Here is a 15941-nt window from a genome sequence, read left to right on the forward strand (position 1 = left end):
GAGAACTTTTGGATTCATCTTTAAGTTGTGAAAGAGGCTGGGATCCGAGCAGGACCCTTTTGGCAGCCCACAAAGGCTTTATGCTGCTGCAACTGCGACTTGCACAGGGCAACAGCCAGCACCGCTGCTGAGCGATCCCCTATGAGGCGGGGGGCTCCTTCCTTCCCCCTCCCTGCCCACAGACCCACACACCGACCCCCTCTCCTCCCCCCCCCCAGCACCCCGAGGACCCCCCGGTGCTGCCAGCCCCCTCCTGCCACCCCGGACCCCTACAGAGCAGCTGTGCAGGCTGGGCTGCCCCTTCCCTGCTTGCTCCCTCGTTTAAAAGCCGGCCCACACGCACAAGGGACTCAAAAAATAAAATAAAAATAATAATTAAAAAAAAAAAAAAATCACCTCAACACTCAACAACTCCCCCTCCCCCCCCCCCCAACTTACCACCCAGGTCAGTCCCCCGCTGCCTCCTCCACCTCCTCCTCCACCGCCTCCTCCTCCTCCTCCGCCGGACTTTGCCATTTTCCGCCCGTCTCTCTCTCCTCAGGCGACGCGCAGGCGGCAGCCCACAGGGCCGGCCCCAACGCCGCGCCTCGCCCCGCGACCCGGACCCGGCCCCAGCCCCAGCCCGGGCCCCGCGGCCCCCTCAGCGCCCTCCCGACACCCGCAGCCCCCCGGGCCCGGCCCCTACTTCATGCCGGGGCCGAGCGGAAACCCGGGACACAGGCGGCTGAGGAGGGAAGGGAAAGGAAAGGAAAGGCAGGGCAGCAGCGGGGCCGCGCCGCACGCACAAAAGCGCCTCCCCCTCCCCGCCTCACCCGGAGGCCGGGCCCGGCGCCTCCCGCTGCCCTCAGCGCCCACCCGAGCCCCGGCGCCGCCACCGCCTCAGCGCCGCCGCCACAAAGGCCCCGGCGCGAGGTTAATAACAAAATGCCCCCCGCGCGCCCCGCCCCCGCGCACCCACCCCCCCCTCCCTCCTCCTCCTTCTTCCTCCGCGCTCCCCTCACGCACGCACGCACGCAGGCCCCGCCCCCTTCCCCTTCCCTTCCCCTTCTCCTTCCCGCCCCCCCCCGCCCCGGTCCCGGTGCCCGGACAATGGCGGGCCCCGCTGCCGCCGCCGCCGCCGCACCGGGCTCTGCGCGCCCCCCCCCCACACCGCCGCCACCGGAGCCCTGTCCCCGCGCCCAGCAGCCAATCACGCGCCGGGTGCCAGGGCCGCCGGCCAATAGGAAGGGGCGGCCGGCGGGGCTGTGGTTACGTCACTGCGGGTGGCAACAGGGAGGAAGAGCCTGGGCGCCGCGCGGGGGCGCTGAGGAGGGGAGGGGCGGGGCGTAACGGCCGCGGCCGCCCCCGGCCCCCTCCCCTCAGGGCCCCTGAGGGGAGGTGCTGGGGGTGGGGCTCGGCGCGGCCCCGTTTTTTTTTTTTTCCCGTTTCCCCCATTTTTTTGGAGGGCTCCTGAGCATCATCATGTCCTAGTCCCCCTTCAGCCAGCCCCGCCTCGCCTTCTTGTAGGGTCACGTAACGAAGCACCCAGTTCCATACACCCCACACGGTCCCTTCCTAAAATATTTGTGATTCTGGTGAAAACCATCACCACCATCACCACCACCGCCACGCAGTAAAACATCGCACGCTGCCACTCCGCAGCTGCCTCCACCACCAGAGCTCGAAATTCGTCTTATGTAGGGCCTGGGCATGACGAATATTTCCAGTCCAAGCCGCTTTCGCTTTTCCGCCAGCAGCAGAATGAACCAAAACATTGTGGCAGTAGGTTTCTGACACCGCACGCAAGCCCCCCAGTTTGCGATTTCTGATTTTGCTCCTGGTGTGTGGCACGCAGCAGCCCTCCCCTCAGCTCCTCAGGTTGCTCCCGCAGCAAAGTCACAAAAGGAGGGGGTAGTAGCAGCCCTGCATCCCGCTCGGTAGACAAATTGGTACCCAAAGAGCATAATTTCAGTCGAATAGTGATAATTTAAAGGTTTTCCCTTCGCAGAATGCTTTTCTGAAGTAGTAAAAATGTTGGAAACCGAGCAGCTGCTTTTGAGGAGGCAGTCGTAGTGTTCAATTGCACCTCGAGGGAAGGATCAGAAGAATTTATAGTAAATATTGCTTATTTAGCATGATTTTGCTCCGTCAGTTTCTAAGGAACCCGCTAAACTAATATCTAAGTGCTGCACAGGGATTAGAGAAAATAATGGCATCTGCCTAGCGCGGACACTACGTTATCTATTCCAGCCCCGTTTTACTGCAGCTGCATGTGCCCCTGAGCGGCAGCCTGGGTTTTCCTCGACTTGGGCAAGATAAGGAGTGTTTCTTGCAGAACAAGAAGGTAGCACTCACGGGGCTCTGCCTACTGCTTCAGTGTTGGACGTGCTGATTAGAATTGTTGGTTTTTTTCTTCTAATTCTCAAATATGTGCGTAGGGCCTGGTACAATGAAGTAGGTTTAGTGAACCAGGGTGCCTACAGTGAGTACCAGGAGGACCAGAAGAAATAGCAGGAGTGCATCTGTTCCAGGCTTTTTGCATTGGTAGAAAACCACTAATGTATGCAGTAGAAATACAACGAGTCACAGACATGAGCGTACTCACTTCTCATTAGCTCCAGCTGTTTAGTAAATAGGCTGTTCTCAGCGTGGGAAGTGTGTTTTTTGCACTCATTTATCTTGAGCCAAGCTTTAGATAGCGATCTAGCTTGAAGACAGCCAATTCTATATAGGTTACAGAAAGACAGAGGGAGTTTCTTTCTGGCAGTTGTTGATCCTTGAATGTGCATGGTCAGACATGCTCAGTCTGTGTCACGTTGGAATAAATATAGGAGATGAGGCTGAAGTTCCTCCAAGCATTTTCTTTACACACCTTTGAAATTATTTTGTCCAAGGTGCTTCTCATTTAATTTTCATCCTATACTACGCTACCTGTGAGACTGTGGACATAGCCCAGCATGTTACTGGCTTGTTGTTTGTATTGATTTTATCCATAATAGGTATGTGTGTATGTTGAGTGGTTGCATTCCTTGCCACGCAGGATGGTGTGACAAAGTTCTTAGGAGATTACAGGCAGCTGCCTCCATGGATTTCAGAGGTGAAGAAGTGAGACTAGACCGTTCATCGTGTTTCAAGTGATTCCTGCTAAAACAAACACAGAGTTAAATTTAAGCATGAATTGAATTTAAACACCGTAACATTTTGATAAGAGTGGGATTTCTTTGCTGGATGCCACCTGCCCCAGTCACGTCCTATCAGTTTTTGTGAAATACTTTACATTTACTGTGTGACATGTTAAATTAATTGTCCCTTTGAGATGATACACACAAAATTCCTCTTTCAATTCATCAGTTTTTCTCCCAGCTGGAGGCCATAACATGAATAGAAATACCCTACAGATTTTCATTACAATTGTCTACTTACACCAGCATCACTATTAGTTTTAGTATTTGTTTTTAGTAAGCAAAATATTTAGTGTAATATTACTTTGTGTATAATTACTTTATGCTCAGATTTTTCTTTGCCCTCATTCCCATTCTTTTTACTCAAGTCTAAAGTGCAGCCTGTAATTTCTTTAGCATTAAGACAGCCATATGTATGATCTATAAATACTTTGATTGCAAATCATTTGCTGCCTCTATTCAAGTTTGCTTGCTGTTTAATAAAAACTTCTGTTTCTCTGCAGCTTTTCAGGCACCAGACTTCAAGGGCATAAAACTTGCCTATTTGTGAAACCACGTACACTTATCCACTCTGAGTGGACTCTTATCCACATACTCAAATACAACCACCTACCTAAATAAGTGACCACAGCTGTCAGTTTTCTGCAACCTACACAGGAAAAAAAAGGTGTAATTTGCAATTTTGGTCTAAAATATTTATGTAACTAAGTTGATGTGCATGACGCTATACATTTCACATCGTATGTAGTTGTGATAAGGTATAAAACAATGCATATTGTAATATCAAATGTTTGCATTTGCAATAAAGTAAATTCTATGTTCTACAGCATTTTAAAATTTCATCATGATTCGTTAGCATTTGCCAAATCACCAATAAGTCTTTGAGTAGGATTGTGGTAGTACGCCATGATGGTTATTAACACACTCATACAGCCTTAGTTCTGAATGAATTCCAGGCTGCAGTTCCATGACAATTAAGAAGAGTCTTCCTATTGCTGGATCATCCAACAATATCAGCTTCTCTCCAAAAGGGATTATCTTTTTGACTAAGGCATGTAGTTTTGTTCCTAGCAGTTCACTCAAGACTCTTTGGGCAAGAAAATGGGAGTGGCGATTAATCTTTACCTAACAAGACTCTTCTTGCCCCTCGAAAGTCCCTGTTAATAGTGTGTTTCTCCAGCCTTCCAGACAGGAGAAATCCATGATGTACCCAGAGTGGGTATCAAGGCTGCTTGCTGATGGCAGAAAGTCACATCTATTCTTTCCAGGGATGGCAAGAAGGTGACAGAGTTGTTCCTATATAGGGCACGTGGACTTGTTGAACCCATGGAGAGAAGTGATGACCAATGGAGCAAACAGAAAAACCCACCGGGCTTTCATTCTGGGAAAAGCCTAAAAGGACAGTACTTTGCTCTCCTGAGCTAAAATTCAGTCACCTCTGATACAGTCTCCAGTTTGATACATGATTAGCAATTATGGGGGGGAAATGGAAAGGGCAACCTTTCACGCATAGCTTCGTTTTACCACCAGTTGTGACTGGAATCGATGACTATGTCAGGATGTACATTTGTATTTCCCTTCTCAAAATTGAGTTGCATGGTTCTTGTGGTAATCCAAGAAGAGGAAAGAATCAGGGCAGACCATAGAGAGGCAGATGGTACAGCCTCCACCTGGAGTCACTGAGACAGAGCCTGTCATTAAGTTGCGGTCACTGCAACCGCAGAGCTTATGCTGATGCCAAAGTGAAAAGGAAGAGGTGGCCACAAGTTTCTGAATATTTGGATAAGTCAAGATCCAAGGCAAAGATAAAAAAAAAAAGTTGAATTAATGTGTTGTGAACATCCAAGTGGAAAATGAATGAGGTCAGAAGACGTCAAAGAACAATACTTCTGAGCATAGGAAGTGCGTAAGACAAAAACAAGAAACTATTAAAAAGAAATGCGGGCTAACTATGAAAGGTCCAGTCAAACACATGACAGCAGAACCACAGGAAGTCAGACAATTTGAAGTTACCTATCCCACAAATTACCAAACAACCCCTTTGACCTATTTTGTATTGGCAGCTTGAGTTTATACTGGGTCAGTGCTTTGAATCACTAGACCATGATGTTTTTTGCGGGTACGCGACCCGCCGAGTTCAGCGCGGGGAAGCAAGAGATCAACTCAATATGAGAGGTCACCAAACAGTGATTTCAACCAGGTATCAAACAGGTTAACATTCACTCGTACTCTATTCATGTGTTCTTTTAGCCAATCCAACCTTTTATGGATCGACTCACTATGATCTGACAAATTAAAACAGCACATTCCTTCGAAGTCCTCGCAACCATGTCCTTGGGCCAGCAGCAAAAAGTCAATGGCTGCCCGGTTCTGCAACACTGAGTGTCGTAGACTGTCCATATCATCCATCATTTGGGAGAGGATATCGGTAGTTGCGTTGAACTGTTTCACTGTCCAGCATGCCAACTTTTCTATTTGTGCCAGCGCCTGCGTGGCTGCCACCCCTGCTGTGAAGAAGGAGGCAAATATTCGCGTGGTTGCTGACCATAATTCAACATTATCTTTACAGTCAGGTGTTAGACTGTGAGTGTCTCTTTTTGTTCTACTGGACATTGTCTTGGAGATATTCAGCCAATCCTGGTGGCAAGGCGCAAGTAATCCCACTCGACCAAGGTACCAGCAAATGCATACTCGACCTCTGTATGCATTCGCCGGTATCCCCTGCCATGCTCGGTCTCCACAAATCAAGAACATGCCTGGGGGAAGGGCCTTCATAGTCCCATTGTTCCACAGGCTCTCGTTATGTGTGACACTTTTCCCTGCCTTATAACTGGCCCCATAGGCCCCCAGAGATCGGTTCCCATTATACCCACTGTAGGGTCCCCAAATATAGAAATCCCTCTCCTTCTTTGGTGAAACTACGGTCCAGCCCGTTTCATTGTGGAAAGGATTCCACTGGCGATCACTGACACCCAAGAGTTTTGCAAGTACAACGCCTGCCCCGGCTAATTCTTGAAACCTGTCTCCAAACACTACGCAAGTTTGAGTCCAGTTGTGGCTCTTGTTTCCCACCACTTGAGACCCCAGGAGACCCCAAGGTAGGGTTGTGTTAAGATTGCTGATAAGTGGGCAGTGCACTGTGAGGTGTTCTCATAGCCGGTACAGCTGTAATTCGTCACAAAACCCTTAAAATCTGTTATCTCATATCCTGGCATTCCTACTAGGCATGTCTTAAATGGCTCCGTCGTTGATTGTAAGCTCAAGCAGAAATCTTTTTGGCCAGTTAGGAATTCCTGTTATATGCTGAATCCCCCATCTTTGACAAAACTTTCTTATTCTCTCGCTTTTGTAAGCAGGCCCATTGTCAGTTTTTAACTGTCTTGGCACCCCCATAACCGCAAAGCAAGCTGTTAAGTGTCTTTGTACATGCAAAACCTTTTCCCCTGTCTGGGTTGAGGCCCATATGTACTTACTATATGTATCTACTGTAACATGTACGTATTTCAACCTTCCAAATACAGGGACATGTGTGACATCCATTTGCCAAAAAACCCGGCATCCCCAGACCCCTAGGGTTAACTCCAACCCCTAGTCCTGGGCCCTGGTGACTACAATTGGGGCATGCCCATACAATTCCTTGTGCTTCTTCCCTTGTTATACCAAATTGTTTATGCAGTCCCTTCGCATTTTGGTGGAAATCGGCATACGCCTCTCTAGCCATAGTAAATTTACTCAGGGGCTTCTTATGTGGATAACTGTATATGCATGCTGTCTCTGACGGATGGCAGATTGCAGCATCCGTAGTAAGTCAAATAGTTGCTCGTTTTGTATATCTCTAATTCGGGCATCTTCTATGCGTGCCACTAGTCTGGCCACATATAACAAGTCTGTGACCACATTCAAGGGCATTGTCATCCATTCCATGAAGGCCCACACAACGGCCGATAGTTCCAATGTTTGTAGAGTATCTCCTGATGTGGCTGGGAGAATCTTATGCTTCCATTCCCCATTTTCTTGCCATGTTACCACTGCTCGTTGGGATTTACGGCAAACTGAATTACAGTTTCATAGCCCACAGTCCAGGGAATGTGTGCTACTGAAAATTACAGAACAGTTTATCTAAAAGAGGAAGTTTATACAAGAGTATTGTATTTGTGAATAATCTTTTCTGGCTGACTGAAGCTGTTTATTTTTCCAGCAACCTGTTTACTAAAAATTCCATTTGCACAAATGTATTGTTTCAGATCACCTGTGTCGGTAGACAATTTGAAGACTTCTGAGAATAAATTCTTCAAAAGTCTTTGAGGAAGTGATTACAAAAATCTGATGTGTACTTGAATAATGTACTCAAGACTCAGCCACCTACTTAAACTTTAGCATTATCTGAATTCACAAATCCCTAGCAATTACTTGTTTCAGATCAGTTACAAAACAGTTTCTCAAGTGGCATAATTTGTAACAGAACACAGCACCAGCAGTTCCTATTTATTTCAGTGAGTTGTGTAATTCAACAGCTCAGAAGATTAGACTAGCTGTGTTTAAAAACGGACTTGCTAGCCGCTTCATGCACTTTTCAATTTTCATTGGAAGTTCATATTAAGCAAAGAAGATCAGAAATGCATTTAAAAGATTTTGTTAAACCTTTATATATTTTGGTATTATCCTTTAATATTTTGGTATTTCTGTCTTACGCATTTCTCCCTGAGATAACACACAACTGTCTTCAGTTCCTGTGGAGTGTGTTTTTCTTCTCAGCATTTAATTCTTGCAGTTCTTGTTAGAACAGGTAAAAGAAAATACCAAATGTAGTAACAAATATTTTTTTTTTTTTTTTTTTTTTTGTGCGTGTGTGTGTGTGTGTTTGGGCTATGGTCTATTCTATTTTTATCCAAACATTTTTTTTTTTTTTTTAATCTTTGTCCACCACCTAATTTATATTGTTTCCATTTACCCGTGTATATCCATCATGTTCCTGTTCTCTTCAAGAAAAGAGCTTGAAGAGCTTCAAGCTCTCCTGTTCTTGTTCAAGAAAATAAAAATCACATTACCTCGGTCTGTACTTGAAGTAAAAACATCCAGATCAGTGGCTCTTACACGCATCTTCCTCACTATTGCTGTAGCTATTGCTGGTGGTGGTAACAGAAGTTGCTGCTTTCAGTATTGGCCAGGAAAATGTGTTGACTACTCAGTAATTATTTAGGCAACACTTTGCTACAGCACATGTGTAACAGAATTTGGGAATCTCGGTCTAGGTCATCTTCAGTCCAACGTGGCTTTCAAGAGCATCTCTCCTTTTTTGAGAATCTCAAAAAGCTGAATCCTGATCACAGCATTTCTTTTTTAGATTTGGGGTTCCTGTCTGTCACCTATGAGAAGGAGGAAGACAATCTTAAGTGACATTGAATACATGTGCTTAAATGCTTACTGAATTCATTTAATGTTCTAAGAGAAAATTCTTCCCCCATGTGATATGTTAAAAGTAACTTGGTTTGATATGAATATACGCATTTTGTTTAACCCAAAGAAGCAGTAGCCCTCATTTTATACATTTTCTTTTGAGATCTACTGTGCATTTAACTTAGAGTACAGCAAAGAAAAAAATGTTCTTCACTGATGCAGTTCTTTTAGAATTTTCTTACATTTCTTGCAAACTGAGGTAAAGAACCTTAAAAAGTACTCCATCTTTTAGCTTTATGCTTACTGTTAGACCTAAATATGAAAAAGCCAGCGTATCTATTTTTTTGCAAAACATCTATTGATCATTTTACAATAATTGTACTCTACATTTTTTAAACTAATTTTGCAAAGAGCTACCCAGTTATATACTGTGCCCTCATATAACAGCTAAAACATTTTCTTGTACTTTGTCTTGTAGTGAACTCACGCTGAAGTTGTTAGCATTCTGCTATACAGTGGTTGCAATAACAACTCACCTTCTTTTTGAGTTGGTTGCCTTTCACTGAGCTTTGTTATTCCACATGTGCTCTTCTGCTGGAACCTTTTATATCAGAAAGCCTTTGAAGAGTGGGAGTAGCTCATTAAATTTATCTGGAAGTGGTGTGGTTTCTTTTACAGTTGGCTTTTACTGCTCACGTAGTTTTATTTTCAGGTAGTAAGTGCTATGAATTTTTCAGATTTTCATGAAAAGGAAAGACATACTATCCAGCAATTTCCAACACAGTATCAACTTCCATTCCATTCAACATTGTCCTTCTTTTAATGTCTTTTCAAAAGTTAGAAAATGCAGTTTATATAATTATGTGTTTTCTAGTATTTTTGGAAACTTTATTTGACACTAAGTATCAGAATCCTCTTTATCCTGTAACAAGTTCTAAAAAGTTAGTTCTTTACACAAAGCCACTGATATTCTTACTGGTTCTATATTCATGTATTTTTAGAGTCATATCATATACTCTACTGAACATGCCATTTTTCTGCTGAGTTAATTTCTCTCGTGACACATAACAGGGAAGTATGGAAGCTCCTTTTTTTTTTTTTTTTAACTTAACATCTTACCCTTTGAAAAAGAATCTGTTAGTTCCCAGCACATGCACATGAATTCCTTAGGTTTGTTGTTCTTTGTTTTGCCAGTTATTTATTATTTTCTATCATTCAAAATACTTTGGACTCAGTTCTCTGAAATATAAGCAAGGATGATGAAAGAGCATACTAGCATAAAGACTGAAAAGACAATGAAATTACTTGAAGTCACAGAATAAGAGATTATTTATATGTATTTGTGCATTTATATTGTTCTTTGTGATGTTTCATTCTCAAAATATATCACAATCTTTCTAGTCAGAACAATTGTTCTCCCAAATAATGAAAGCTACTAATTTTGAGATGCTGTAGAGAAGTGAAGAAAACTCGAACCAAACAACAAGCTGATTTTTTCTGACAGTTTTTGTTAACGTAGAACATTTTTTGTTACAAGACTGGAGGAGCACAGTAAAGCCGTAACAGTGTCAACTCTCGGAGTACCCTGAAGTCAGAGCACAGTTGCAGGCAGCAGCGGCAGGCACGTTAACCAGCCCATGGGAACGCAGCACAAGCTACAACAATCAAACACAACCCAAGGCGCACACTCCTGCTCTCAGTTGCTTAACCAAACCAGCAGGACTGCTTTCAGCCACGGAGCCAAATGGCTGCACAGCGCGGCACAACATGCAGCGCTCCCCAGCCCGCCGTCGGAGTAAACGCGCTCCCACCGGGCACACCCACTGAACGCAGCACTCCCAAGCCTCTCTCCAGCTTCCATTTAATGTTTAAATCTTCCTTGCTGATTTATAATCGCTTATGAAACGCTACATTTCACGAGCAGGAGGATTGCAGTTCCTGTCATCCCTGATCTATGCTACTCCCATGCCATTCATAGAACCACTGAAGGCTTTGGGTTGGAAGGGACCTTCAAGACCATCTGATTCCAACCTCCTGCCATGGGCAGGGACACCTCCCACCACACCAGGCTGCTCAAAGCCCTGGGGGCTGCCCCATGACTGGTAAGGCTGGTACTACCCACAGGGTTGTTAACCATGCCTTGCTGAACAGGTTCTGTAAGAGAAGATGAAGATGCAAATAAGTGGAAATACCTTTTACATTTCCCCTAAATTAATTAGCATCTTAATGGGTTGGATGCTGTGCTTTGCACTTTTACTCCCACGGGTCTTTGCAGATTATGAAAAGCACTAGTTAATCCTTCAAAATGACATGAAATTAAAATATTTGTCCCAATTCCATATTTGGTTGCATCATCCTATGGAGTTGAACTGAAAGCTTAACTCTCAATTCCTTACAACAGAAATCTGTAGCACAACATACAAACATAATGCTTAATCCTTCATTTGGTTCTTCAGGTTTTTGCTGCATCTTCTATAGCCGTCCTTCCTGTGATGTTTCCGTGATGTGTGAGGAATAATTCTCCCCCGAAATAAAATCTACTAATCTAATTCTGTAGGGAACCTCATTGCCATTTTCAACTACATACATAAGCATGCTAAAACATTAGGTTCTTAGCTTCCTGGTCTCAATGTACTTCCCTTAGAAGGGCTGCTGCTTCGCTTTCCTCTGCCTCATGGACCACTTATACCACTTTCCTTACCTCTTGGGTTCCTGGGTGTTGATGAAGCTCCAGGAAATGTCTATGTTAGCAGATCTGCAGAAGGCTACAGTCAATGACCAGTAGACCTGGTGGTAACAGGAACTACACTGGGAACGTGGAAGGATAACAGAGTGAAGGATGGTTACTGAGTGATTCTGGGATGATACTGGCTGAGGATTTGGTTGTCCTGTGAATATGCGGTGGGTATGAGTAGGGACAAAAAGCTGGTAGGAGATAAAATGATCTAAGGAGATGGATGGACATTCTCCAGCAGTGAGGGGTGCCGAATTCAGAGGAAGACACAGAAATAAACTCACTCAACAGATGATACTACTCTCATCCTCACAGCTTGCTTTCTCCCACTGCCCAGTAGAGAAGGAACAGCAGCTTTCGTGAGCTGGAGAATGCAGGGAGACTTTATGGGGCTGGGGTTGCCAGTCTGTGATACACAGGGGAAACAAGGAAAAGGAAGAATCCAGGGCTGGCTTGGAAATCTCCCTATCTTACCTTGTGACTCACCTGCAAGTTGCCTTGATCTCTGTTGCAGAGACTGCTTCAAAGGATGAAAACCACCAGTTTAGAAGAAAGTAAATTTAGAAGGGCTTTTAGCAGTGAAGACAACAGGGAGTGTTGCCACCAGAGGTAATTGCTATCACATGTTGATCAAGGGAACAACTGAAGCTGTAGAAAGGCTACCAGGGAAGTGTTCGGCTATATCTGAAATTGTCCAAAAGATGGCCAAAGCATCTGATTATGCTGCACTCTAGAGATGTTCATCTTATTACTAATATAACGACTCCTATATCCCAATGCCGTGTTTGTCATTCTAATAGGCATTAAATACAAAATCCATTGACGAATACTGTTCATCGTGACTCCTGCTCGACTCACAAACACTGTATCACTGGAATGCCTCTTCCATACAACTTTTAAAATAAACTGTTCTCTAGTTATGAATTTGATGTTCAGTTCTCATAGTATTATAGGTTCTAGCTGATTTCCGCTGAATTTGTTTCCATATGCCAGTAAATCTCCCGATCTTTAAAAAGAAATTACAATTTCCTTTTCTTTTTTTTTTTTTTTTTTTTTTCTTCCACATACCCAGTCTTTGCATCACTCTTTCACTAGCAGACACGTTGCCTCCATGATCTGTTGGCAAATGGACTTTGTCTTTTTCACTGAATATTTACAGAGGGCTGAATCTCTGATTTCCTCCCAGGACCAGTAATCAGTACTATATGTGAAGTAAACGCAATAAAATACCAAGTTTAAAAAAAGTACACGTACTCTGGCAAATGCTTGTTTCTCTTTAGTGTCTGTTTCCTATCATGAATTTTGACTCTGTGGGCCAGAAATGAATGCAAATCTTCTTGTCTCTTCTGAAGTTTATTTATATATTGCGACTGGATGAACACCCATTTCTTTGTATCTTTCTGTCAAGCAAGAATCTGTTTCTCAGCAATAAATTAACATGGAGATATGAATTACTGGCAACCTTTAAATTCTGTAACAAAGCTGAAATTGCAGAATATAGCTATCCAGAGTGTGGAAGCAAGAAAAATTACAGTATTCTTTTCACTGAATGTGAACTCTGGGTTTTCATCCTTGTAAAAAATAAATAAATGGGTTTATAGTGACAAAAACCAACACCTTCACCACTACGCCTTCTCCCCCCTAAACACATGCACACAAAATCTGAAGTACTGAATTTGGAGTGAAAGAAATAACCTGTATCACTAACAAGATTGTCAGGAGCTGAGACAACATCTTACAAAGGCAGTCCATACATAACTCTGATACTTGAGCAAGAACTTATTAAGGCACTGTTTGCCTTTGAAGGCTCCATGATGATAATTCTTTCTAAAAAGTTTTGATTTATAAAAATTGCTTATTTTACTAAACAAAACTCAAATGATGCAATTTTGACATTCATTTCTCAGCATTAACCTGATTTTACCTTTTTCTGTCCTCAAGAATGAAAACTATATCGTGGCCTCTAACACTTACTGCTTGTGCTGTTACATCCCTTGCAGAGTTTTTTGTGGAATTCCAATCTGTTATTTTAATATTTTTCTTTTGCCTAGTTTCTTTGAAACCATCTTTGCTAACATCATGGAAATTAGTAAGTATAGTTAGGCAGAGACTCCTAGCCGAATAACAGAACAGCAGAAAACACCCAAATCAAAAACAGTCTGTGGCAGGCTTCTTGCTAAAAGAAAACAGAATGGCTTCAGAATTCGTATTACAGTCCACAAAGCAGCACTTTCCTTTTGGCCAATAAAGTTTTACATCTTTTTGCCAGTGCTGAACTTTGCTTTGAATGTAACGTGTATTTCCCTGATGCTTTGGATGAAAGCAAAACCTGCTGCAGTTTAACTACATTGTTTTGAGTTTTGATACAGAGCAAGCATGGACATATACAATATTCCATTACCTTGTATCCTTCTCATCGCAATGGTAAAAGCAGAGGGAAGAGGCTAGTTTTCTTTCTTTCCATTCCATACTTTGCTGCCGTTTCCAACTTCTCTAAGAGACTCTTACAAACTGTCCCACCTACCTTACTAAGAGTTTGCCTAAACATTGCTCCTGAATGCCTTCATTTTCTTACGTCAGCTGGTTTCCATATGACTGCTGCACAAGGGAGCCTGTGTATTATCTGAAGTGAGTATCTAAAATAAATCTAGCATTTCCTCCTGACCATGGCAGAATCAAAATAAGCTGCTAGATGATTTTCTGGGAGGGAGAATATTTTCCCCTGGGACTTCAGGGATATGAGACATACATTACATTACCAAAGTTCTAGGGATATGAAATAACACAAAGCATTATGTAGTAAAAATATCACATTGGCAGAACATACTTTGAAACATTACACTCAAAATATATGGTGATCTCTAACAGAGGGTCATTGCTATCCAGTGCTTAGGCTCAGGTCCTTCGAGGCTCTGCCAGTGCTAAAAGTCACACTTCAAATCTCACAGTCATTAAAGATGATGTTCTCTTAAAGCTGTTGGCTACAATATGTCACTAAACACACTTTTTTTTTCTTCCAAAATTAAAGACACATTATTTGCTGGAACAAAGAAAGGAATGATCCTATATCAAGCCAAAGGAGCCTGTTCTTAATTTTAAAATAATTTATATAGCTTAGACTAATAAAAATAATAATAAAAAAAGTTTAAGAACAGATATACCTTAAACATTAGACTGCTTTGCAAAAAAGCTGTTTCTTATTCTGAGCATTTTTCTCAGTAACCTAAATATAAACGAGCAAATAAGAAAACATCTCTAAAAAGGGTCAATCATAGAAGTTAGTCTATTATGTTTTCCTTCCCCATTAAATCCTATTAAGTCCTGCTATTTTTGTTGGTTTATGGGTGTCATCAATTTTAATTACTATTGCTTTTTGTTTCTGCTGAGTTTGAGAATCTTTAATCTATCCCTTTTGTTTTCTCTTACCAAATAAGTGAAGAAACTAACTTAATTTTGGCACATTTGTCATACACTTGCATTTCTCTATATAATGAAAAGGAAATTAAAATGAATTTAAAATTAAATGGAAATGTGTAGAAAAAGATAGCGCTGCAGAAACTGAAGCAGGCTAACCATAAACTTAGCTAACAGTCTAACTACAAAACTTACCATAAAAAAAAAAAAAAAAAAAAAAAAGCAAAGCACAGGAATAAACATAAAAAGCTAAACAAAGGGAAAAAAAACCAACCCTGTTCTCTTATTGAGACAGGCAATCACACTTATACTCTTACGTTTCACAATATTTACACACCTAGAATACAGCTTGAGGCTGTGTTGACCTTGGCTTGTGACTTTGCTGTTCCTAAGAGCCATATAATAGGATGGGAGGTATCAAAATTCTGCTCCAGTGGCTCCTTGCTACCTGAAATTGGTAACTGCAGAGGAGAATAAACTGTACTGACCTACTGTAGACTTTTTTTTTTTTAATTTTAAATTGCTGAACTGCTCAAAGAAGCAAACCAGAGGTTTGAAACCATAGTGGGAATTGGAGATTTTTTAAAAAATATCTTTAATAAATGCTAAATTTTGACAAATACTATGGCACGCCAATTTCTAAACTTGTAGTGTACTTCGATTTTTAGCTTTAGCAACTAAATGTAAAGAGAAGAGGAGTGTGAATGTAGAGAAGAGGACAGATATCCTGATATCTGCTTGGCACAATCTCTGCTCCCCTTGGTGTTCCTTTGTTTTGGCTTGTTTTGTTTTAAACTGGAAGAACTCTGCAAATGGGTGTTCCCAGCTTCTGGCAGCCATATGTGCTGCCTACCATCTGTTTTCATTCCACTGTGCTATGGAGACAAACATACTTTATATTTAGTGTTCTACATTTCCTGATGTTGCACATAATGCGGTTTAGACATAAAATATAACCCCCATTATGTGAAAAATGCTTTGTGGATAACTGATGAGTAAAGGTGACAGATTATCACGAAGGATCAGATGAGATAATTTTTACTTATATCTTAGCACAAATACATAATTATATACAGATTGTTTGCTTGGTTTCTGTACTCTGTGTTTTCTCTCTATGCTGCCTACAAGGAACTTCCTTCATATGTTTCAAACATTTTTTTTTCTTTTTTCTTTCCCCCATCAGGTTCCTGGGGTGTAGGAAATTACTCCTATGATTTCTTGTGTTGCCACTAGTG

At 42.5% G+C, this 15941-nt stretch overlaps 1 protein-coding gene across 1 annotated transcript in view; it reads right to left on the reverse strand.

Annotated features, from left to right (window-relative positions):
• TOP2B (DNA topoisomerase II beta) overlaps positions 1 to 589 on the reverse strand; it is a 62673-nt gene extending 62084 nt beyond the window's left edge. The window contains exon 1 of the mRNA XM_032180616.1: positions 439 to 589. Coding sequence (XP_032036507.1) covers positions 439 to 516 — 78 coding nt within the window. The 5' untranslated portion in view covers positions 517 to 589. The remainder of the gene's footprint in view (positions 1 to 438) is intronic.
• Positions 590 to 15941: the final 15352 nt, after the last annotated feature.

The sequence above is a fragment of the Aythya fuligula genome, chromosome 2, assembly GCF_009819795.1.
Source record: "Aythya fuligula isolate bAytFul2 chromosome 2, bAytFul2.pri, whole genome shotgun sequence".
NCBI classification, from domain to species: domain Eukaryota; kingdom Metazoa; phylum Chordata; class Aves; order Anseriformes; family Anatidae; genus Aythya; species Aythya fuligula.